Raw genomic sequence first — 25,003 nt, 5'->3', positions numbered from 1 at the left:
GCTTTTAGACCTTATCCACTTGTGGATAAGTGCATTCACGTTTTTTTTTAGCTAAATGTATCCCTAAGATCTCATCAAAACAAGTAACTTGGCACATGCATAACCTTATTTTTGGGCAAAGTCACCAAACATTTTAATAGCATTTTAACTTAAATTTGATCGGTAATTCTTCAGACTGTTTTATGTCTCTGTGACCATCAACATGAAAGTTATATTCCATTCCCCATTCTTTCAGGTAGAGGATTCAAAATGAATAACCAGAGTGATTTTGTTTTATTTTGCTTACATAATCTGTTGATGAAGCTGTTCTTTCATTTTAACAGAACTGAAAATGCTGTTTATTTGAGTAAGTGAGATCTATGACATGTTATTTTATGCAGATTACATTGTGTTCTCACAAAAAACAGTGTAAGAAGTCCCACCTCTTAATTATTTTTTTCTTTTGCACACATTTATACTTGTTTCAAAATCCATAGCATTTTTATACCCCCCCCCAAAAAAAAAACAACAACAACAAAAAACCCCAAAACAAAACAACAGAAACACGCATAACTGCACAGATACACTAGCTTTCCTGCTGAATGAGGTCTTTGGCTTTCTGCAGGTTGTGATCGATGGCTCCATCTAAGAACTGAACCCAGGTCAGTTCTGACTCCCCACACACGTGACTGGACCTGAACAATGATAAACAGAGTCAATAAAAGAGCATTTTCCTCTCATATCACTCATAGAAAGAAACCAGATTGTCCAACACTGATGTGAACAAGTCATGTTCAGTGTTCATGCAACCCAAAAAGATGTAACACAACATGATCAGATAAGATCAGATTCTCAGAAACTCCACCCACCTCTTTCTCAACATTCTCTAACACACCCAACTACTTTCCCCGAGGGAAACTGGTTGACAAATTAGACCAGGCACAATCTGCTTTCCAGTTTTATTTTCATGTTATGTTGTAATGTCACTTAACCTAAAATGTCTTAGAACATTTTGTTTTGACTGTAGTGACTCTTACCTGATGATTTCCAGAACTTTCTTTAGAAGTGCTGCTAATTTACACACCTGTTGAGAAAAAAAACAATGTCTTTATTCAGGTTCTACGTTTAGATTACATGAAGAGAGAAAGAAATTATTTTATCTCCTGCTGAATTTTTAAGTTTGCTAACTTACAAAAGAACATAGAGACTCTCGGCCGCCTTTGGATCATCAACAAGCTCCTTTCATATAGTTTTCGACTGATCCATCACCTTTTTAGAGATCATCCTCACCCCATGAAGCAAGATTACTTTATAACTTTATGTAATGTGTTTTTTCTTCTATATTTCTCATTCTCATCATTCTGTCTCTCTTTATTAAAATGAAACTACCCTAAAAATGAAAGACTGTTCATTTGTTTGTAAGTAAGCAAACTTAGAAATTCAGTAGAGGATCAAATAAATAATTCCCCAACTGTTGAATTCAGTTTTCAGTTGTTTGGCTCCCTGCGATTCTTTACATTATCTATATGCTGTCTTGTGAAAAAGCAAGGCAGTGAAACAGCGATCAACTGAAGTTAAAAGCTTTTCTGTGCACATCTGACTCCACTCCCCTGCACTCTTGTCACTTTACATACCAGCACAGTTCACATAAATTACACAAGCAGATCAACACCACAGGCCTGGAAACAGCATGACACTCTGAGCAATGAAGTTACAACCCGAAGTAAGCTGACTCTAACCAAATACTTGGAGATTTTATAAAAGGTCCACATTTAAAAAATGAAACACTCAGATCACTGTCAGCTTTTTCAGGTGGCTGACTTTGTGAACTTTTGATCAGAGCTGTAACCAAAACGTTCTTAATCCCATTGGATGAAAGTGTGTCTTACATTGGTTTTGACGCCATTATAATCCATGGGGGGGTAGAGACAAAGGGCCAGATCATCAACGCTAAGGAGAAAAGACAACCAACGACAAAGGTGAGTCTGCATGACTGTGACATCATTAAAACTTGCACCTTGATTATGACCCCAAACACACATTTTGATTTGCATAAAAACTATGGAAACCATAATTATTTATATAACATATAAGAACGTCCGCATTAGTTAAAGAAGTATAAGCATCCAGGGTCTAACTGTTAGAAATTTTGTGCTGTTTAGTTCTTTTTGTTTCTACTAGTGTGAAGTCTTGACCCCTGTGTGTGTGTGTGTGTGTGTGTGTGTTTGTATGCATATGCCTACCCAGGGCTGATTTCTTTGCTGATATCAGCCAAGTCGTCAAGCTGTGACACGTTCTGGGGAGTGCTGAAGTCACCGTTGGATTTGACAGCTGATGTAAGTTTCCTCAGACAAGCTGCTGCTGCTTTTATCAGTCCCTGGCACGCACCAATCACCTGCCGATCGTTCTCTGACCAGTACATATCCTGGTTGCCTCGGGGTTCATCTCCGTCCTGGTCATCATCGAGTACGTCGTTGAATGGGTCTTCACCCTCAGCTAATGCCTGATGGGATTTGATATTGCAACATATTTTTGCCATTACAGTTCTTATGAGAGGTGAAACTAGACCAAAACCATACCAGAATATAAACATATTCAATTTTGCTGTAAAGTTGGAGTCTATGGGGACTGACTTTCTTTCATCAGTCAGCTTCAAGTGCACTTTCTGGCACTGCTGGATTTATTATTATAAAAAAAATACACAAAGAAAACTTCTAAAACTGAACGAATAATAATAATAATAATAATAATGTTGAAATAAAGGCCTAGTTATAAACACCAGAGCAAATATGAAATTCACAGTGTGTGTGTGTGTGTATACCTGTTCAATTTCCTCTATGGCATCTTTCACAACTCGAACCTCACACAACAGAACCACGACCACTGCTGCCTTATTATCTAGAGAAGATCAATACACCCATTATTAAAACCTTGTAAAACTTTGAGCAAAATTACCAGTTAAAGACTAGAATCCTCCTATATCAATATTTAAAGTTTTCTTATTTTGTGTATCAGCTAAAACACTCGTCTGACGGCAGATTTTTTGATCATTTAACTGTGACGCTAAAAATTTGTGGATAAATGTACTTTCTCTGTTTTCATGTTTCTAACAATCCAAAAATGAATATAAATGGATATAAATGGATCAAATTCACACCTGTTCTTTATTAAATGTAGACATTTTGGTTTTGATGAAATAGCTTATGGCACTGGTACACAGACTGGGAGTTAGACTGGGAGAAAAACATCCCCACCTGCAGGCTTAATGGTAATACTGCTATTGCGGTCATAATCAATGTAAAGGCATATAAAGCATTATCAAAGTAAAGATATCTCCTGCTTCTAATATTAACATGTAACTTCAAAGCAGTGGCGTTCCGTCAGGCCAAGCACATAAAACACACAAAAGTAAAGAAATCTCTGTCCTTTTATGTCACAGTGCTGTCATGAAGCCGTCTTGTGGCCACAGCTGGCTATCACCGCTTAAAGCTCCACTTGTTTCATAATCATAGGAAACTGCAGCTGTCTCCATTTTATTGGTTTATCTGTCTCAATTAACAATGACTGGAGCCGATTGGCCACCTTTTCTCTGGTGGTTTGCACATATGCATTGTGGATAAACCTCAGATCTTTGACAGCTGTCACTGGGTCCACTTTCACTGCTCTGGGATCAGTTACAATCTGCACGCCCTGTGGAAACAACTAGCATTGGCAAGTAGACAGGTTCCTGGGATTTATCATCATAGTTTCCTCTTGCTAACCAGCTTGGCCAACATGTTTGATATAGAGATAGAGAAGATGAAGAGTGAAAAAACTGTTAATAATGCCTTTAGTACATTATCTAGGAAAGCTGACCATGATGGAGAAAGGCAGGCAGCTCTGACTATATCTAGTCTAAAAAAAACAAGCAAAACAACCAGGTGCTGGCTCAGCTAGCACTGTATACTTAAAAAAAAAAATCAACTTGTAGGGTTGTGTTTCAGAGCTCATGAACAACAGTTTTTCTGCAATATGTGGTCCTCACAAGACAGCCACGACATGCTTCATAAAATATGATGCTGAACATTAAACTTAAATATGAAATATTTTAAATAAAGAACTCCCTGAAAGGCTGGAGTTAAACATCATTTTACTGGTTAGTTTTGTTTTGTCTTTGTCAACGGACCTTTTGACAACTGAGGGAACTGGTCGCAGGCAGACCACACTCCTCCTGTTGACATCAGCTGTTCCTGGCTGAGGCTGGGAGAAAGTGTTGGAAAGAGAACGAGGAAGAAGATGATAAATTAAGAAGAAAATAAAACAGAAAGGGGAATATAAAGAAAATACCTTACAACTTACTGTTTTTGTTTTGCTTAAAATAGAAATATAATCTCCTAAATCTGAAGCTTTTATAAATGTTTACTCCTGGTGGTGCTTCTGCAACAAAGAGTAAATATATAATCTACCTTTGGTTTATAAAGTAGTGCTGTCAGCGTTAACGCGTTAAAACGGGCTAATCAAATGCGGCTTAAACATGTTAACGCTGTCATCACAATTAACGCGATTAACAATTAATCCACCTGGAGCGCAGACTGACTCAAAATCCCTGAAATGTCTCTGTCACAGCATTTCAGGCAGTTTGTCCTAGCTTTGTCGATTCTGCACTCCAGATGGGTCTGCGCTAACACCGAGTAACCCCTTACACGGGTGCATTAACGCATTAATGCGGAGAGCACTCATTTTTTTTAAATCACGGGATTTCCCCAAGTCCTATTTTGGTGCTACCTGTTGATTCTAAAAATTATATTTTTTAGCCATTAAATGTTCAGAAATGACAGAAACATGACAGATTTCTGAAAAATATGGTCGTACAAACTCAGTACCATTACTACATCTGAACCATGTAGTCACCAGCCAGGAGAGATCCGGTTAAATCTCACTGTGAAACAGATCGTTTAATTCACCTTAAAACTCATGTCCGTACATAAGTAACTGTAATATGCAGAATTTGTTTATTTTGCCTGGTGTGATTTTTATATTCTGAAAGATTTCTATTATGGAGGAATGTAAACCATTGCAAACAAATAACACCAACAAACAACAAAATGTCGGCATCGATGCAAGCCTTATGCTATTTTCTTTACCTTGTTGTTTACCTTGTAATCATTGAAAGACAAAATTCAAATTTCCCAATTTCCCAGGTCCCACATGGAAAACGCTGGGTTTGGTGTCCATACCTTTCTACAGGTGAGCTCATTATGACCTCTGCCAGTTGTGCAACTCCCTCTAGAACCTCGACAGTAGCATCTCTGACCAGTCGGCGCAGAGCCAACCCTGAGACACCGAGAGAACAGAAGGTCAAAACACTCTGACACTGAAGTCGCAATAAAGGTACAGATCTACATGTATTTCAAATCAACTCACAACACAATAAATGTTGACAGCATCAGCATCAAGAAAGTTATAATGACTGTTTCTGTACATAAGTTTTATTTTTTAGTTCTCAACCACTGAATCACACTTGTTCTATTCAAACAAAATGTGAAGTGAAGTATTTGTGCCATGTGATTACACAAAATGAGCTGTAAGTTCAAAAATGATGTTACTATTACTTAATTCCAGTCTCTGGTTGTACTTTGGAGGTTGCAGTGGCTAAAAGCGGCGAATAAGTGGGTAAGGACGCATCAATCTTCTCCAGTCTGATTCAGACACCTCAGCTTCAGATACCTACTGATACCAGTGTTAAATTATCAAGCTGTACACTTGAATGTAAATGGTAAATGGCCTGTATTTGTATAGCGCTTTACACTACATTCAGTCTGTTGGGTCTGTCTAGCACAGGCCCACCGCTGGAACAAGACAATTTAAAAACACAGCAAAAGCATTGAACACCAAGTAGGCAAAATTCTTCGTGTTACTCATGCATGAGGGAGACCTGCCTGGAGCCAAGTGTCGTTCCACCACTTGACCTCCGTCAGACTCTCGTCCGCTCCCCCATAACACTGCTCTTTATTGTGGTTACATGAATATGCATAGGGTCATTAACATATGACATCTACATACAAACAAAGAGTACCTTGCCTGTGTGTGTGTGTGTGTGGGGGGGGGGGGGGGGCCCAGAGTGTGACCCCATAAATGACTTCCCTAAACCTGCTGGTCTGGAAGTCCAGCAGTTCATCTAAACAAGAGGCACTTAGCCTAAAACAGATATAGCCACGTTTATCCTACCATAAAACAATAAGAGAAGGTACGACCTCTCCCCATGCTCCCAGGATGTAGGTGTGCACACCAAGCCTTTGCAGACTGCTAAAGATCACACATCCTATCACTACACAATTGATTATACACCTCTAAGCATATGTGGTTAAATATTTCTAAGCATAAATGACAATCAACAATACAAAACCTAACACAGTCATTCACATTCACACACACACACACACACACACACTCACACACCACTCCAGGAAAAGGCTAGAAATCAACCTCTATACTTAAGGCAATATCAGGTTAAACCTAAACAATTCTTTCCTAAATTTGTGAAATATAATGTGACAAATAAATGCATCCACAAATACAGTTTGCTTCATTTATATTGCATGATTTTAGTAGTAAAATAACAAAAATATATATTTATGCTATTTATTTGTGAGACTTTAACACTGAGCTAAAGTGTGAATACTGCTGTTGCTACATTGGATATACTTTCTTTTCCCCCCCTCTCACTTTATCTCACTGTGAGTGGAGCAGAGATGCACAGTGTGTCCTTAAAAAGTCTGAGGAAACTAGACAAATAGAAGACGAGTTTGCCTAAGAGAGTTCAGGCTGTGCTAAAGAATAAGAGGGGTCATACCAAATATTGACTTTGATGCTTGTTAGAATTATACGAACTGTTTTTGCTTCATTAACTGTATTGCAGTCTATAATTGCACATTTCAATAAGTTGTTCCTATTTTCCAAAAAAAATAGGGTGAGTGAAGACTTCTGTTAGTACTACCGTAGTAAACACAGAAGCGCGTCGCACTGAAGTAAATAGATAAGCCCACAGACGGGCACTTGCTCTGGCTTTTGGAGTCTGGATTAGATTGACAAGTGTATTGCGATATTCTGGCATTGTGAAATGGTCCAAAAACCTGAATGCAGTGCAACGTATTCACCTCGCTCGTCTGAATACAACATAACTATTCTGCTGTTCACAGGGTTTTACCTTGGCTCTTAGGTAGCCAGTAATACACTGTGGACAGTGTGAGGATGCTCTTCATGATGGACTCTGCCAGCTTCTCTCCATCCTGGAGATTGTGGAGGAAAAACAGACAGAAAACAAATGATGTAATGGTCTTTAGAAGGTTTATGTGGAAATTCAAGACCCTGAGATACATGACAATAATTTATGGCTCCAAGTAAGAGCTCAGCTCACATCATCATCATCATTTCTTATTTTTACACTATACCAGACTTCAAAACAATCTGTTTATCAGCTCAGTGAGAAACCTTCATGATTACAGAAATAATCTGACCTGTTGTGATGGCAGAGGAGGTTTGGAGAAGGCCAGGCTGAGTTTAGTGGCTTCCTGGGACACTGCCTTCACTGCCTGATCTGTTGACACAGACAGTTGCATCGTGTTACAACAAGACCATGAAGGAAGGAATTCTCCTAATGCTTTTTTCCTTTTCTTTTCTTTTTTTAATATCAAATGAGTCCTTGCAAAAACATTATAAAAACGATGCAAATACATTTCTCACAAAACATTCACTGTAACGAGACATGAACATCATCCAGTTGTCAAAGGATGTTCAAAAGTCTAGGAGCTGAAACAGCAGCAAGAGATCATGATACTCAACTCAAAGTGTCCCAGAAGTTGGAGAGGTTGAATGCTCCATCGGACTCGTTTGATTCTCCATCTGCGAAGGAAAAAAAATGTTCTAAATTCTTGGTTCTAGTTCTTAAGCTAAACTGCAGAGGAGTCTTCTTCTTTTGGCTGCTCCGTCGATCATCTGTCTCCATCTCATCCTGTCCCTGCATGCTCTTCTGTCATACCAAACCTTGGCATGTCTTCCTTCACTACATCCATGAATCTTCTCTGTGGTCCTTTTCTCCCGTCTGGCAGCTCCATATACAACACCCTTTGCCTAGGATATTCCATATCCCTCCTCTGCACATGTTCAAAGCATCTCTGCCTTGCCTCTCTAACTTTGTGCTGCTCAGTCTGATCTGTCCATCTGATGTACTTATTTCTAATCTTGTCCATACTGATAACTCCAAAGAAATTCTTAAACTCTGCCACCTCCAGCTCCACCTCCTGTTTTTTTCCCCACTTTAGTCCCACTGTCTCCAACCCATACATCATAGAAGTTCAAACTACGATCTTGTAAACCTCCCCTTTCACTCTTGCTGCTATCCCTCTGTCAAAAGATCACCCGTGACACCTCATCTCCAGCCTGCTGGAAATCTCTTCTTGTGCACTGTCTGTTGTTTTGGATGGTTGACCCCCAGGCCTACTCATCCAACCTTCACTACCTTTACTCCTTGCAACTTCACTGTTATCAAAGTGCAGAGAATTATTTTCAGTACAAACAATTATTACAATAATTTATTCTTTAAATAATCTAATTTCAACTTCTGAAAAAGGAGAATTAGCTTCTATTGCTGTTTAAAATCACTGAAATGGATAAGCGGTCAGAAAATAGGATTTAAAGACAACTCCATGGCACAAAAAAATATTTCTTTCTTACAATCTTTAATATTTAAGGGTTTCTTGGGTTAAAGCTGTCAGTTTTGATCAGACTCATCTTCTCAAGTGTTAACAGAAGTCAGTGCATTTCTGTGTCGTTTCTGAACATTACTTTGGAGAAAAAAACAAACATATTTGGGCTTTTATATACTGGGTTTTCTTCAGAGGGAAGACCAAAACCTCCCATGTACAGAAAAACACGGACCTCATACTAAATAATTAATAAACTAGATTGAAAAATTCAATAATTAAATGATCAACTACAATTAGCTAGCCACTGCTTTGGACATAATGAAATGTCTGAATATTTTGATGACGACAACAAAGTAGGTGTTTTGGATTTATGGCAGTAACTACAGGGCCACTTAGGGCTGAGTGGCGCTTTAGTTCCTGTCTGTATGTTTGTCTTGATAAACATTTTTTTCGTATTAAAATGTCTGATATTGTCCATTTAGTCATTTTCGTATTTCAGCTTTACACGCTTTTGTAAAAGCAAACCTTTAAGTATTCTTATGTCCTGCACAAGCAGTTGTTTTTGTTCACAAAACTGACTCATGAAACGCACTCTATATACCGAGTAACACTGATGTCTAATGTCACATTTAGGTCAGTTAAGATGAGGACAAGATAATATAACTGAAGAAGCAAGACAAAAAGCCCCAACCTCCATTTTCTACAAAACCTGGGAATAAAAACCTGAATAAAAGCGAACATGAATTAGCAGCTAAATATAGCTGGGTCACGTAATAAAGTGCCAAATGTCTTTATCGCTGTATGTTACATTAGTTAAATCCCCGTCTTTGTCTGCTAACAAACAGCAGTCAAACTCGTTAACTGCTGCTAAACTCACGAATTGAGTTTAACAAACAGTTAAACTCGTAAATCTACAACAGTTAACAATAAAGTTTATACCAATTTTAGCACATATTTTAGCACATATATTAGCACGTTTAGCTAGCTTGACATAAGCTTTTATGGTTAAGCAGTTTCATTTGTGACAACACAGACAGATAATGTGGCGCAGTTACCTCTGACTCGGTCTCGGATACATTTGATGGAGTTAACCAGATTCCGCAAAGCCACTTTTCCACCACAACTATCAGCACTCATGTCGCCAGAGTTTGTGGATCGTGTTACATGCGTGTTGTGGAACTACATAAGAGGAGCCCGTTAATAGGGGGACAAAAATAAATGAAACAACGGCGCCGCCGCCTGCTTACCCGGCTGCCATTCAGCCAGGAGTGCAGCAGAGGGCGCCAACGAGCTAGTCTTCAAAAACTATTAAACAAGCCCGCATACCTACCTCAAACCAAACAAACAAAGACATTACAACTCTTTAGTTCATAGTTGTGCAAGATGTTTGCTTTATTTATCTATAAATTCTTAGCAGGGATGAATTATTCTACACAAATTATTTTGTAGGTCTGCGTGTTATACAGCCATACACTGTTATATAACAACCCCAGTAATTATCTATTTATTAACAATCAAAGTATATTAACACCACATCGTCAAGTGAAAAACAATACAAATTGTAAGTACACATTAAACACATTAAGTAAACAAACTGTCATTTACCATTAATGCAGTGATATAGAGAGGTTATCTGTAAGCACAAGAATCTGGATTTTTATGTTTTTTGATGTGTTTTGCTTGTACATATAAAACCAGTTAATCAGAGGATTAAAGATTGAATGATTAGAGTTAATTTAATTAATTCAATCTCAAATTTGAAGACATTAATTTGGCTGCTTGATGAAAAAAGAAGACTCCGGTCCCGAATCCCATCAGGCACAAAACGACACTCACACCGAAAAACACGGCTGCAGGGCTCACTCTGCTCCTCTTATTTTCCTTCAACTCTGAAAATAAAATAAAATAAAAAAAAATTTTATTTGTGTATTTTGAAAATGACTGAAAATCGCATCTGTTTATGTCTAAAAAGGCCTTCTTGTAATAATCCTATGACTGTTGTTATTTAAGGTAAACATAGGAAGCCAGATAACTTTTTTTAATATAGAGTCTGCAAAGGAGGCATTTATCACAATAAACAGATATCTGTGCAAGACTGCAAAGAATCTGTTAGCAAAGCTTTTAATGTTTCTAAACTGCATTCGAGCAGGCTTTGGTTGTATGCAGGTAAAGGTGTGAAAAAAGGATTATGCTTCAGTCAAGAAAACACTGGTTTTCATGTGAAAGCTACTCAGTTTTTCTTTAGCCTTTAAAATTTTACCTACATTTGTTAACAGTTACCAGCACAAAGAACAGGAAATCATTTCCTGGATATCCTCTAGCTAGCCCAAAAGCCCCTAATATTGGCATGTTGCACATGTCAGCAACCAAAGCCTAACATATTTTTTGCTTGAGGCACGCTTGGACTCATTGTAGTTTTCTCCTAAGTTGTAAGTGCTGCAACTCTGCATCAGCGCTGGTGTGGAATAAGAAGAAGTCAAATGAAAAAAATCACAGAGATTTTTTCTTTGTGTGTTTTAAAAATTTCTTCAGGATTCCTTGTTTTTTTTTTTTAAACTGTTGCACCTCTTCCCTCTATCTAAGCTGGATATTTCTGAGCTCCAGCATTAACATGACCGAACCCTCTCATAGATCCATGCCTCCAACCAAGAGCGAGGTTTACAAAAACCATATTACAATACAAATCAAGTGAATTGTGATATCATTTTTGACATGTGCAACTGCTTAGAAGGGTGACAATAGGAAGCATAAATTAAATATAAGACATCAGACAGTAGATGGAGGGTTCCCCGATTCACAGAACATGAATGTTAGGAGGCTGCTTTTTGCTTCAAACAGCTTTACTTTAGTTGCTAATGTAGGATGTATGAAAGCGATAATGTTGCAGACCTTACATGTAAAAAGAAAAATGTAATCTAACACAGTATTGGTATTGCAGGAGGGTTTCTAAAATTGGTATCATCACCTGATTGTCTACTGGGGAGAATCTCAAGAGTCCTTGGCTTATTCATAAAAACAGTTCAGTTCAGTTTAATTCAATTTTATTTATGAAGTGCCAAATCACAACAGCAGTTACTTCAGGCACTTTATATTATAAGGTAATAATCCTACCCCAGCTCTTGCTGATAGGCACTTGCGCAGCTTGATGCTCCACCGTGCAGATATAATAGTCTCCAGGTTTTGGAGTGAACAGAAGCGTAGAAATCATGTGGAATGTCCCATCATGATTGTGACGATAACGTAAGTTTGCCACGCCCTCTGTGAGCTCCACTCCATTCTTGGTCCATGTGAAGTTGATGGTGGGTGGGTAGAAGTGGTTGGCCACACAAAAGAGAGTGTTCATCACACTAGCCTCCCCCTCATACCGGGTATAGATGTAGATGTCAGGAGGATCTGGTCAAAGAGGGACACATTTCATACTTTTAGAGCAAAATCCCCCCAAGAAATATTACCTTGATAGAATTAAGAATATATAACAAATTCACAGATTTAAAATGTAAGACATTGAAAGAGACATTTAAGCATCTAAAAAAAATGAAAATTGTATTTTCTTTTGCATTTTTTTTTTTTTTGCCAAACATTGTTGGTGCCGGAGGTTATTTTAATATTTAAACGAGACTATTACCATAAAAAAAAAAAACTGCAAATGTGCCAGTAGAAGCCAGAGGGGCTCCTAATGGGACTGTAGCATTTCTAAATGAGTTGCTTCTCTGTCATCATCTTTCTGCAGGTTACATGTTCATCACAAAGTTATAGCAGTTAACTAAACCAAAACTAACAACTAAAACTAGGCCCAAAAAACACTCAAAAATTAAAATATAAGCCAGGCTTCTGATTTAAAAATATGATAAAAGAAAAACTAAATACTTTGTTTACAAACCAACCGAAAAAAAGAAATAAATATATGAGAATTCTGAGGTGAGGAGGCCTTATTGATACGTTTATTAATTTCAAGGCTGAACCATGAAATAATTGCCAGAAAATTCTGAGTGTTTATTGAGCCTTCTGATGAGAAACAAATATTAATTTGCATATGAGAGTTTTCACTTGTGTCATATTTGCTACATCAGGCAGTTTTTTGAACATTTATTCCTTAAAATTATATTGTGTAATTAACTCGTAAAGTAAATAAAGGTACTAAATATAAAAAGGTAATAAATAAAGATGGGAACCGACTGCTTTTTCACTGGAAAGTTCATACGCTATGGCAGACAGACTGCAAAAGTAAAGCTTATATGGAAACAATCTAAACATTAATGGTGTCATTATTCTGTAGACATTACGTTGTGCAGTCAGCGGAGTAATAACAAAGCTAAAATGCTCTATTGACAGTTTAATTTAATCTGTGCTAAGAAGCAGAATGAGATATCCAGCAGTGCATGGTTATAATTCACAGACATAATGGGCTGGATTGAAAAGAAATGATTTGTACCTGTGCTGACCTCCAGAATATTTTCTCATTGCCACTTGACCCTCTTTGAGCTTTGTTTTTCATCATCACCAACTATGCTGCACTTTCATTTGAGAGAAACTCCAAACACTAAAATAACAGTCTACAGAGTCAGGCAGCTATTCTCTGTGAGTTTGCCACACGAAATGACACCACACACATTGCATTTGTTCATCTTATCTATAATTTCTAAGAAAATGCTGGCATAAGCAGAAGAGTTCAGTTTATGGAAGGAGACTGCCTTAGAGTAGTTTAGAAAGGCCACTGTAACACAAGTTTCAAGCTAATTTAATAGTATATAATTACTTTTCAACAGTGATTCTGTCTCAATATATTTTTCAAGCCAGAGAGAAGGTCACTGATTAGCTGTGTAATTAAGGCTCCACCAGTCTAGCACCTGCCTGGAGCACTTAGTTTCAAAGCAGCTTGTGTAAGTAAGTCACAGAAAAGAGATATTTTAAACCCGGTATGTGCTCTCTTAATTCTTTCTGGTTACATCTGCTTTCAGTTGGATCAACAGTGTTCTTTCTTCCCCTCGATCAGGCTGAGCTAAACGAATGCTCTCAATGAAGTGTGCCAAGATCAGTACCTTGCCGTAGGGGAGCGCCGGGATCAGCATTTTTTGCTTTACCCAAAACGCTGTGACAGTGTGCAATGCTGGCTTTGGCGAGTTCATAAGCCATTTTCTGGATGTCTTTTGCAGGTTGTGGCAAGTGAGGTAACACCCACACTACCTCTTTCTTGTTGAAATCGGCATATGCAACCACGTCGTCGTCAACAACAACGTCCACCCGCACATCATCAGATTCATAGCATCCATAGATGTAATGGAAGTTGTGGGACTGTGCTGAAAAGAAGAAGGTGCAAAATGAATACATGATGGAAGCAGTTCAAACATTCTACACACTGATTTCCCCGACCTTAACTGCAGCCAACAGGCTGGTAGGGGTGTAGCTCTTCTACTCAGTATATTCTAGTTTGAAATAAAAGAGTAGTTTTTATTGTTGTTAATTAATGAATTACTGTCTAACTGGCTAATTTAAGTCAACTCTATGTCAAGTGAGGACACAACACTTTTCTTCTAGAGTTGTTTTGTATTCACTCGTTCTTTAGGTTTAGGCACTAAAATCGTTGCGTTTACCAAATCACTGTGTCTTTGCTTGAACTATCATATTTACTGAGCACTTCACAGGTGTCCATATGTGATTAGCTGGGAATGATAGACCTCACTCACTTTTAGCAAACCCTGGTTAGCTGTTTTCCCCTGTTTGCAGCTCGTCTTATCTTCACTTAGGCTAACAGCCTCCAATCTGCTTAATCTGCTGCTGTCTCTTTCACACTGCTCCAATTGCAGCTACTTGAACACAGAACAGAATACTTGTTCAGTCAGTCATATTAATTTCACCTGAATCTGCTGACAAAATACCTTTCCATGTCTCCTTTATTACGCTATAGGACAGTACCCTTTAATCTTTAAATGTATGCACTTTAAAGTTTCAGAGCTCTAATGAGCCATCACATTATAAATACACTTAGCACAGTGAGTGCACTCAGCACTAAAATAAATATATTAACTTGAATTAAAATGTTTATTTTACCACTCTGTGCACTAAATCAGCTGATTATTAATTTTCTGTAGCATTAATTGCCTGTCTTATTTGCAACAGTGTTGCATTTTACCATTACATTGTTATGTTGTTCATCACCATTTTCTCATCATTATCTGACAGTGTCTATGGTTGGGGCAGGTCAGCGTAGGCTGCACTCACAACGATCAATTTTTGTAAGGAAAGAGTCATGCGACGTGTCAAACACCCCTTTTCATGAGTATGCACAGAACCTGAAGCAGAAAGCAGAAAGCTAAGGAACACTGTCATGGCACACATTATCTCCAGTTTAGTCAAGCCACTAATGCATACAGAGCTTGGCTGTGCTGTACTTTCTTCACAGTACAACCCCTCAGGCTACCGGCATGCACTCCAATATGCTGACATAAACAGAAACCAGCAGCCTGTTATCATTTGGTAAAATTGAGGAATTTGTTTTATTTCAAACTTTAAACTCAAACAGCATTTTTCACATTTTTTTTTAAAGGTGAAAATATATAACGATTCCATTATGACAGTTATTCCTAACCTTTCAACTTGAGCCAGGCAGACATATTGTTTGGCTGACGTTGTGTGCAAATACTGGCCTGACACAGATATACATGGATATAAGTGCTGATATGATAAATTGCTAATGTTTTTTTTTGTTTTGGCAGAACACAATGCACAAAAACATCAAAAACATCACATTTTATCTAGCATATTTCACCTTAGTGTCTGCAGGTAACTAAATATGTAACAGAAGTGAACAGAAAGTGGTGTTGTGCCTGACTCTGTCTTCATGATAAAGTGCTAACAAGCTTAGGAAATCATACCAATGATTCTGTCATTTTGCCTCTGTACACCACCACAGTGAAGATGTCACTGAAGCGCAGACTTTCAGAATTAATTCAGGGCTTTACAAAAAGAGTAGCATTAGCTGTTCGGGAATTACACCCTTTTTTATACAAAGGCCTCCATTTTTATTTAGTTATGGGCCTGGTTATGGTTGTTAGGTGAGTTGGTAGCATCTGTATTGTGAGAGGTACAAACACAATACAGAATTTTAATCCCCTAAAATCCTCTTTAAAAATTCCAGAATTTCAGGCGCTACTTCCAGCCAGCTATGTAATGCAATACAAACTGTTGAATGTCACATTGCTAAATGTAATTTAAATGTACAACAGATTATTTTTGTAAACTCAAAGCAAATGTAAGAATTGGAGTCGACATCTTGATCTAACAGTTTGTTATTTTGTCAATTTTAAAACATCAAATTTAACTAGCACTGAGCTCAGATTACAACAAGACATTCCAAACTACTCGCATTTTACCATGCGACTGGTGTTCAGCAAACATTTTCTGAGAAAGACATATTTAAATTCAAGTTCTTGTTTTTTCTTCCTCTTGTATTCTCACCTACTGTAGCACAGCTCTATAACTAAAGTAGACTGATGTTGTTGTTTTTTTTACCTTTTGTAATCCTTTACTAACTGAGGCTGTTAAAACATGTTTCATGATGACCACCTATACAGCAATACCTGCAACTTAAACAACAAACATCTACACTAAGTCATTTTTAATTCTGCAGGATACTTTCACTTTCTCATAGCTGAGCTACTCACAAAAAGCCAAGTGACAGTCGTAGCCTTACTTTGTATATATCCACAAGCAGCTCCAGCACTTAAAATCAGTGCAATCACAGAAAGAGCCATCCCTGTTAAAAGGCTTGTATCTCAGCATCAGCTCCTAAGATAAACAGCACGGTGTGCAGCAGCCAAGCAGAAAGGATTACACCTCTGTATTTGGGTAGAACAGGAAGTTATGGGCAAGCTCTGTAGAGGGCTGAAAAGAGTCAAATTAGAAGTGAAACTACAGCCAAGCTGTCACATTTTGAACAACATTTTGTTTCAAGCGTTATAAGAATTATGCTTGTTTTTTGGCAGTTATATCCATCCATCCATCCAGATAGATAGATAGATAGATAGATAGATAGATAGACAGACACATGTATTGTGATTGTGTATTGTTTTTTTTTATTTCTAATTGTTTTGTTGTATTTATTGTAGCCACACCAGATAACTATATGTTATTGCTATATTCTAGATGGGTATTAGCTGAACTCAGGAGGTTAAAGCTTCCTCCTTTGGATGCTAATCATGAGGACTGCAGGTGTTTCCTGTTGGCAGATATTGATTTTGTCTGGCTTCCTCTTCCTCCTCGGACAGTCGTTCTCATATTGTTTCTTGCCTGGCCTCTGTCACTTGTCAAAAAGAGTTAACATCCCCTTGGTCTCTATTTTGTTTTACATGAAAGAGTGACAATCACAAAGGATCCTGTTTTAATTAAAAAGAATTGTTCTCTTTTAATCTTCCCCCTAAATTTATTTGTGTTTTCATTTTCAAAATGAAAAATGTTCAGATAGGGCGTCGTTGTGCAGTCACCTGTCATTTCTCATCGTGTGAGTCTCATTAACTGTCAGGTTTACGATCTCAGGTCAGCTGCACTGAAATCTCAGCAGTCTGGATCTTATCGGCTCTCAGTTTTGTGAAGTCATAAAACCACAGTCCCTGTATTGTACACAAACTCCCTTCTTATTTCTCTTAGTGTTTAAAGTTCTTCCAGTAGTTATAACAATTGCAACAGGAGAAGTTAAAAAATGCTGTTGGATGCTGTAGATGATTGATGGTTCTGGGGAAAGAAAGTTTATGCAGTACACCAAAAAGACCACTCAGAAGCAACAGGCACCTGGGTCTTTTTGAAAGGTTTGGATTTTAAAAAAAAAAAAGATACTTATGTAAATGTTAATCCGAGGTATCAGGTTCAAAAAATAATGTTCTCAGCAGAGTAGAAAATAAGAGAGTTGAGTTAATGGGGGAAAAAAATGTCTACGGTTGTAGTTTTTAGTTTTACTTTTAGTCATATCCATATCAGATATCATGATAGAAAAGCAGTTTATTAGAGAATGCTGCTTTGTATGCTCAGTCACAGATGTGTTCAGCGTGCCCACGTGTAATAGACTCTCAGACTGAGCTCACATAAGGTTACATGTTTATGAATCATCTTAATCTGATCATTTTACAGCAGTGGTGTCACAATAGATTCTATTGTGTGAGTGCGGGAAGAAAGCATTTCCATGGACACTACTTGTTTTGTTCAGCTGTTGGAATTTTTAATGTCATAGGAGTGTCTGAAAGCTTTATCGTGTTGCAAACTTGAAGCTGAGGTGATTTATTGCAGTTTGTTTGATACTTATCACTAACTGGATGGCAGCTGGAAGGTATTGTGTTTCTCAAATACACAAAGCAACATAGTGACAGAAGCAGATTGTTAACATTATCTTATAAGCTACACTACGGAGAAATATTTACCCTAAAAGGAGCATTATTTGATAATACCAAGCACCAACTTCATGAAAATCTCCCACAGATTTCCAGTCAGATTTGAGTGCAATGGTGATATTTTTGTCATGAATCGCTGTGCGGCAGGCAGGAGTTGGACCCAAAATGCAGGACTCAGACTCAGGGGATGAACTCAAAATCACAGCTTTATTTGCTGGTCACAAAAAACGAGCATACAAAACTAAACTAGGAAAATATAAACTCACACTTTGCAGAGAAGCACACCAGAAAACACACAGCTTGAGGGACAACACAACACTGACTCAGAGAAACACAGGGTTTAAATACAATGGGAAGTAACAAGGGGAATGAGACACAGAAGGAGAGCACAGCTGGGAGAAATCAGAACTGACGAGACAAGGGAGCAAAGTAGGATACACTCACATGAGACACAGACCTTCAAAGTAAAACAGGAATTAGCACAGATGCAAACTAGACTAGGGGAGACAGAGCAACTAAGAAACACAGAGGGCAGCTACCAAATACTCAGAACTAAACAGAATACAAGAAAACCAAACTAAGACACTACACTAAAGAATAAGCTGGGACAACAAAGAGAACTAAGAACATAATACAAAAAACTCAGAAGCACAAGAAACTCAAAACACTGGGTCACTGACCCAGGACTGTGACAATTTTTGTTTCCTAGCCAGGAACTGCTTTACAATTTCCACAGAACTAGTAACAGAGATTTATTGTGTTTATTACTTCATTCGTGTACTGCCTTTCTTTAACAAGAAGTCAATATCATTGGCTCTAAACAGTAAAAAAACCATTATTCCTCGGCGTTGTCATATCTTTCCAGTCATGTTGGACTCATGGTTGACTTAACCTTACACTGACTACAGCCCAAAAACAGTATTACCTTAATGTATTGAGATTTGGAGCACACAGTTCACGTTAGAAATGTATTGTGCCTTTTATTGCAAAGTTTAGAGATATATTTCACATACAAATGCAGAATTCCAGTTTGTCACACCTATGAAACAAACGAGATTTCATATTACACAAATGAACCGCTAGCTACAGTAATTTAAAAAACTAAGCAAATAAGGAAGTAGTATCTACAGTATCTACATTCTCATTTAATGAGGCATATAGGAGATTAAATGGTTGGATAAGCAAAACTTACATGTAACCAATTCTTAATGCATAGCATTAGCACAAATGCATTTTACATCATGAGCCAGACCAGTGAAACAGCCCTTTCTGTCACTGTAAAGAAATTTAGTTACACGTTTAGTCCTTAAAATATCTGAATGTAAGACAAATAATTGCGATTTTAGCAGGAAATTTCCAGTTTAGCTGAATCCCCTTCAGTTATTCTTCCTGACAAAGACTCACTCAGAGATGGACCCACTTGGTTATAGTATTCCCAGAGTATTTTAATGTATTTATTGTAATATTAATATTTGGAGTCCCTAAAATTGCTATGCAAATTACTCCAGTGGATAATATGAATAAAAGAACTTTTCCATCATTTATTTGTTTAAATTACTTTGTTGTGTTATGAAAGACCATGTGGAAAGTCTATCGGTAAAAAAAAAAAAAAGTTGTAAAACTTTAAAACTGAAAATACAGTTTAAAGTCAAAACATATGTCTTTCCAAAGCTGTCCAGTGGGGCCAGATTGGAGTCTTTGACAGGTCAATCCTGGGTCCCAGGCCTTATGTTTAATACCAGTGCATTTTTACATGTATCTGTAGCTGTTTTGAAAAGTAAAAAGATGATGTGCACAGGCATCAGAGAAATATTTGTAGGCTACTGACCAATTTGCAAAATATTAAAGGACACTCACTTGTTTAGACATGGGTGAGAGAAAAAGACCAAAAACAAGGGTATTTGCTGTTTCCATACAGAGCAGGGGATAAAAGACAAACGAATGTCAATATGCATTCTTTTTAATTGCCACCAGGGGGTGATCCTTGTTGTGATATGATGTCAGGCTAAGATGTCAGGCATCATAGCGGTTAAGATGAACAGGCACATGGCACATGAGTGGGGGTACAGAAAGGGATTGGCAAGAATACTAGAGGCGCAAAACATCAGCTACTGGTAGACTGAACAATCAGCCGAGGCTGCAAGACTAGGCTGACCAACCTGTGCACTGCCTGGATGAATTACAAGAAGGCCTAAGACTCGATGCCCCACACCTGGATCCTGGAATGCCTAGAACTGTACAAGAGCAACAGGACCCTAAGGCCCCTCATCAGGAACTCAATGGGGATGTGGCGTACAACACTAGAGGCCAACTTCGAGCCTCTAGCACTAGTCACCATCAAGTGCGGGATCTACCAAGGAGATGCTCTGTTTCCACCGCTGTTCTGTATAGGCCTGAACCGCCTCAGTGAGATCATTAACAAGACTGGAGAATAGAGCAGTTGTCAGCCACCTCCTGTACATGAATGACATCAAGCTTTAAGCCAAAACTGAACGATACATCACTTTACTGATACACACCACCAGGATATACAGCAATGACATTGGAATGTCGTTTGGACAAGAGAAGTGTAGTCAGATGATAACAAAAAGAGGTAAGGTAGTCAGAGCTGAGGGGATCGAACTACCAGAATGTGTGTGTGAATGTGTGTGTGAATGGGTGGATGATTGTGTATAGTGTAAAGCGCTTTGGGGTCCTTAGGACCAAGTAAAATGCTATACAAATACAGACCATTTACCATTTACCAGAAGGCAACATTGCAGACATAGAGGACAGCTACAAGTACCTGGGGATCCCACATGGGAACCATGAAGAGGCCGCTAGGCAAGCTGCAACCACCAAGTACCTGCAGAGGGTCAGGCAAGTCCTGAGGAGTCAGCTGAACGGTAAGAACACAATCCGGGCTATCAACACCTATGCCCTGCCCGTGATCAGGTACCCTGCTGGGATAATAAGCTGGCCAAAGGAGGAGATAGAAGCCACTGATATCAAATCCAGGAAGCTCCTTACCATGCATGGAGGGTTTCACCCCAAGTCCAGCACCCTGAGGCTGTACACTAAGTGGAAGGAAGGAGCCAGGGACTGGTGAGTGTCAGCACCACAGTCCAGGATGAGACAATAAATATCCACGGATACATCAGGAAGATGGCCCCAGCTGACAGCGTGCTCAGTGAATACCTCAGGCAGCAGAAACACAAGAAAGAGGAAGACGAGGAACCATCATAAATGGCCTGCATTTGTATAGCGCTTTTCTAGTCCATAAGGACCCCAAAGAGCTTCACACTACATTCAGTCATTCACACACTGGCGATGGCAAGCTACATTGTAGCCACAGCTGCCCCGGGGTGCACTGACAGAGGCGAGGCTGCCGGACACTGGCGCCACCGGGCCCTCTGACCACCACCAGTAAACAAACATGGGGTTAGTATCTTGCCCAAGGATATTTGGCATGCAGCCAGGGGGCAGCCTGGGATTGAACCACCAACCTTCTGATTAGTGGCTGACCTGCTCTGCCACCTGAGCTACAGCCACCCCATATCATGGAAGGACAGGCCCCTGCATGATATGTACCACCGGCAGATAGAGGAGGTGGCTGACATCCAGAAATCCTACCAGTGGCTGGACAAAGCTGGACTGAAAGACAGCACAGAGGCACTAATCATTGCAGCACAAGAACAAGCTCTGAGCACAAGATCCATGGAGGCTGGGGTCTATCACACCAGACAGCCCCTGAGACAATCCAGCACATAACAGCAGGGTGCAAGATGTTAGCAGGCAGGGCATACATGGAACCCCATAACCAAGTGCCCGGCACAGTATACAGAAACATCTGTGCTGAATATGACCTGGAAGTCCCGAGGTCAAAATGGGAGACACCCCCAAGAGAATGACCGGGCCAAGATCCTCTGAGACTTACAGATACAGATGGACAAAGTGGTGGTGGCTAATCAACTGGACATCGTTGTGGTATACAAACAGAAGAAAACAGCCGTAGTGATAGATGCAGTTCCGAATGACAGCAACATCAGAAAGAAGGAAATACCAAGGGCTCAGAGAAGAGCTTGAGAAAATGTGGAGGGTGAAGGTAACAGTGGTCCCAGTGGGGTAATCGGAGCACTAGGTGCGGTGACTCCCAAACTAGGTGAGTGGCTCCATCAGATCCCAGGAACAACATTGGAAATCTCTGTCCAGAAGGGCGCAGTCCTGGGAACAGCTAAGATACTGTGCAGGACCCTCAAGCTCCCAGGCCTCTGGTAGAGGACCCGAGCTTGACGGAGAGAGGGGAATTATATATATATATATATATATATATATATATATATATATATACAAAGGGCTGTTTGCCATGGATTTTCTGTGTGTATGTATGTCTCTCTCTCTCTATATATATATATATATAGAGAGAGAGACATACATACACACAGAAAATCCATGGCAAACAGCCCTTTGCCCATGCCTTTGTAAACACTTTTCATTTACTGATTACAAGTTCATCACATTTCCTTTGACAAAATGTATGTTTAAAAAAATTGCAATAGAGCTGAGCACAAAGAAGGACATTCACATTCATCACAGTCAAAAACTGCTGGCTTATGCCCAAACTACAGCTTCTTGACTAAATAACTAGCAGCAACACTGCTTCCCTTAGTGGTATGTGTTATTTAAAAAAAAAAACAAAAAAAACAATATTCCATGGCTTTTAGACAAATAGTTCATTTTCATTGTTTTTTAAGAGCCTGTTTTATATTCATACACAGACTGCATATTAATCTAGTTATAAAAGTTGTCCAGATGTCTGGACTTTCCAAAAGAAGCCTCTTAAACCTCACTCCAAATTGCTAGCAAAGTGATCATCATAAAAATAGAAGTGCAAGACCACACACTCACACGCATACGTCAGAAAATCAACCAGTCTAGACCGTAGGGAACAGAGCTAATGAAGGTACTCCATACTATCAATCTGCAGTTTTGTCTGCATGTGTGTTATACACTTTAGTCTTTTTATTGCCGCTTTTCTAGCCTCCCTCCCCCTTTCTTTCATCTGTCTTTCTCTATTCCTTCTCTCTCAATCTCCCTCCTTCACTCAGTCTGCTTTATGTGTCAGACAGCTTTCCTTCGAGTTCAGCAGATGAAAAAAGGCAAATCATTTTATCACCAGATTTTTTCCTTCTCTTCTGTCTCATTTCCTTTTTCGTCTCTCTTTTTTCTGCTGCTCCCTCCATCGCTCTCTCTCCATTTCCCTCTCTCAGGTGTGATCTGTGTGGGGAGTCACTGTCTAGACAACCGATTATACCGAATAATGAGGGAGAGGGAGGGAGGAGGGGATAGATGGAGCATTAAATGGGAGAGGGAGAGAGAGAGGGAGGAAGATGAGAAGGAAGAGGCAGAGTGCCAGACAGAAAGAGAGAAGTGTAAAGGAGAGGAAAAGTAGGAGGAAATGCAATAGACAAGGGACTGCAGGTAAGAAAAAACTGGAAGGAAGCATAAACAAGAAAGGAAACAAGAAGTGACGAGAAAAAGTAAAGAACAAATGCAATAGGAAAAAGGTTTAAAGAAAACAAAAATATGGTATAAAGGAGAAAGGAAAGACAGGGTTGAATTCAAGCAAAGAAAGAAAGATTAAATGAATGAGCCAAAAAAAGACTAAAGGGAACATATCACACACGCGCGCACACACACACACGCACACACACACACACACACACACAAACACCATCGAGCCAGAGCAGAGACACAGTCTGATCTGCTGTGTTAGAAAACCCTATCAGTCACACAGGCTTTACTCATTTTGTGCATGTGTGTGTGTGTGTGTGTGTTAGCTTTGCGATGAGTAATCAACGAGTCCAAAAAACCTCCCAGACACACACACACACACACACACACACACACACTATAATAGGCTTATCCAGCGCTGCAGTTTCAGTCCTTAAAATGGGACTTTTTTCTTTGCTGTTTAGGATGAAAGAATATTCTGTATCTGCTAAAACAATATTGACTTCTGAAGAAACCTTCCTACGCTTGTGTGTGTGTGTGAGAGAGACTGTCAATTTTAATTTTGTCTATACACATAACTGAAATAAGGAAAAGATATATATATATATATATATATATATATATATATATATATACGTGAGACAGGGAGGCAGACAGTGAGACAGTCTGAATCACAGTTTATGAGTCTTAGGATGGACAGGATGAAGCAGACATTTCTTTTGGGGGTTTAAGGCCTTGTGTGAGAAAAAATATAACCATCATTTCAATTAGTCCTCTCTGTTGCAGTGGGAACCCCAATACAAGAAAAAAACCCTGATAAAAAAGTTGAAAAGTTGAAGCAACTTTTGTCGCAATGCGGTTCAAATAATCCCCTGCTGACTGACTTTACATTGGGCTGATGTTATGAATATAAAACTCAGGTTTATAGGGCCTGGGCGATATGAAACAGAAGATACACATGTAAAAACTGATTACAGAAAAAAATAATTCTTTGTAGCTGGAGGATTAATCAATCTATAGGAAAATGTTTGCAGGGGATATTTTGTTGCAGTACTACAAGTGGCCACTTGGAAAAAAATCAAGCAAGGCTGAGTTGTCACACCTCTAAAAACTCACAGAAATTGATAGATATGGACAAGAGTGCATGAGCATGACTGTCTCCAAAGAGACAACTGAGAGTGGCCTCAGGTCACCTGACTGCCAAAGGTTAAAGGACTTACAGACTAATTTATGGTGCATGAAGCACAGTCAGAACATTTAGAGACTATGCCTGTTAAAATGTAAAAGCATACCCAATTAAACAGTGGCTGCTATCCTCTCTATAGCAGTCTCCTTGTGGAAGGTTCACAGTACTCCTGCTATGGTTGGATAAATCCCTTTAAATTCATAGGGGCACATGCTGGATCTTGTGTAAAAAAGGGACAACCCTTCAACTTCAACCCATCAAGGAAAACGTTGCAAGCAGACAAA

General features: G+C 38.9%; 2 protein-coding genes and 1 long non-coding RNA gene across 3 annotated transcripts; 1 reads left to right on the top strand and 2 right to left on the bottom strand.

The window, feature by feature from the left end:
* Positions 1–254: 254 nt before the first annotated feature.
* Positions 255–9,876, bottom strand: ccndbp1 (cyclin D-type binding-protein 1). Its single transcript, XM_040003954.1, has 11 exons — positions 9,719–9,876; positions 7,801–7,860; positions 7,476–7,555; positions 7,166–7,247; positions 5,196–5,292; positions 4,145–4,218; positions 2,801–2,877; positions 2,223–2,482; positions 1,869–1,929; positions 1,017–1,063; positions 255–674 (listed from the first exon to the last, which is right to left on the bottom strand). Exons 1-11 carry the CDS (start codon positions 9,798–9,800, stop codon positions 566–568), a joined length of 1,029 nt encoding a protein of 342 aa, XP_039859888.1. The 5' UTR covers positions 9,801–9,876; the 3' UTR covers positions 255–565.
* LOC120716426 lies at positions 5,292–24,674 on the top strand. Its single transcript, XR_005691891.1, has 3 exons — positions 5,292–5,931; positions 22,029–22,030; positions 24,662–24,674. It is a non-coding gene; the product is annotated as an uncharacterized LOC120716426 (long non-coding RNA).
* Positions 10,026–16,570, bottom strand: LOC120716421 (H-2 class II histocompatibility antigen, A-R alpha chain-like). The gene is made up of 4 exons (XM_040003965.1): positions 16,354–16,570; positions 13,703–13,960; positions 11,775–12,056; positions 10,026–10,552 (listed from the first exon to the last, which is right to left on the bottom strand). Exons 1-4 carry the CDS (start codon positions 16,412–16,414, stop codon positions 10,404–10,406), a joined length of 750 nt encoding a protein of 249 aa, XP_039859899.1. The 5' UTR covers positions 16,415–16,570; the 3' UTR covers positions 10,026–10,403.
* Positions 24,675–25,003: the final 329 nt, after the last annotated feature.

The sequence above is a fragment of the Simochromis diagramma genome, unplaced genomic scaffold (assembly GCF_900408965.1).
Source record: "Simochromis diagramma unplaced genomic scaffold, fSimDia1.1 OVJJ01000320.1, whole genome shotgun sequence".
Lineage (NCBI taxonomy): Eukaryota > Metazoa > Chordata > Actinopteri > Cichliformes > Cichlidae > Simochromis > Simochromis diagramma.
Note: the sequence above shows the minus strand (reverse complement) of the source record. Positions and strands in the feature narration are given on the sequence as shown.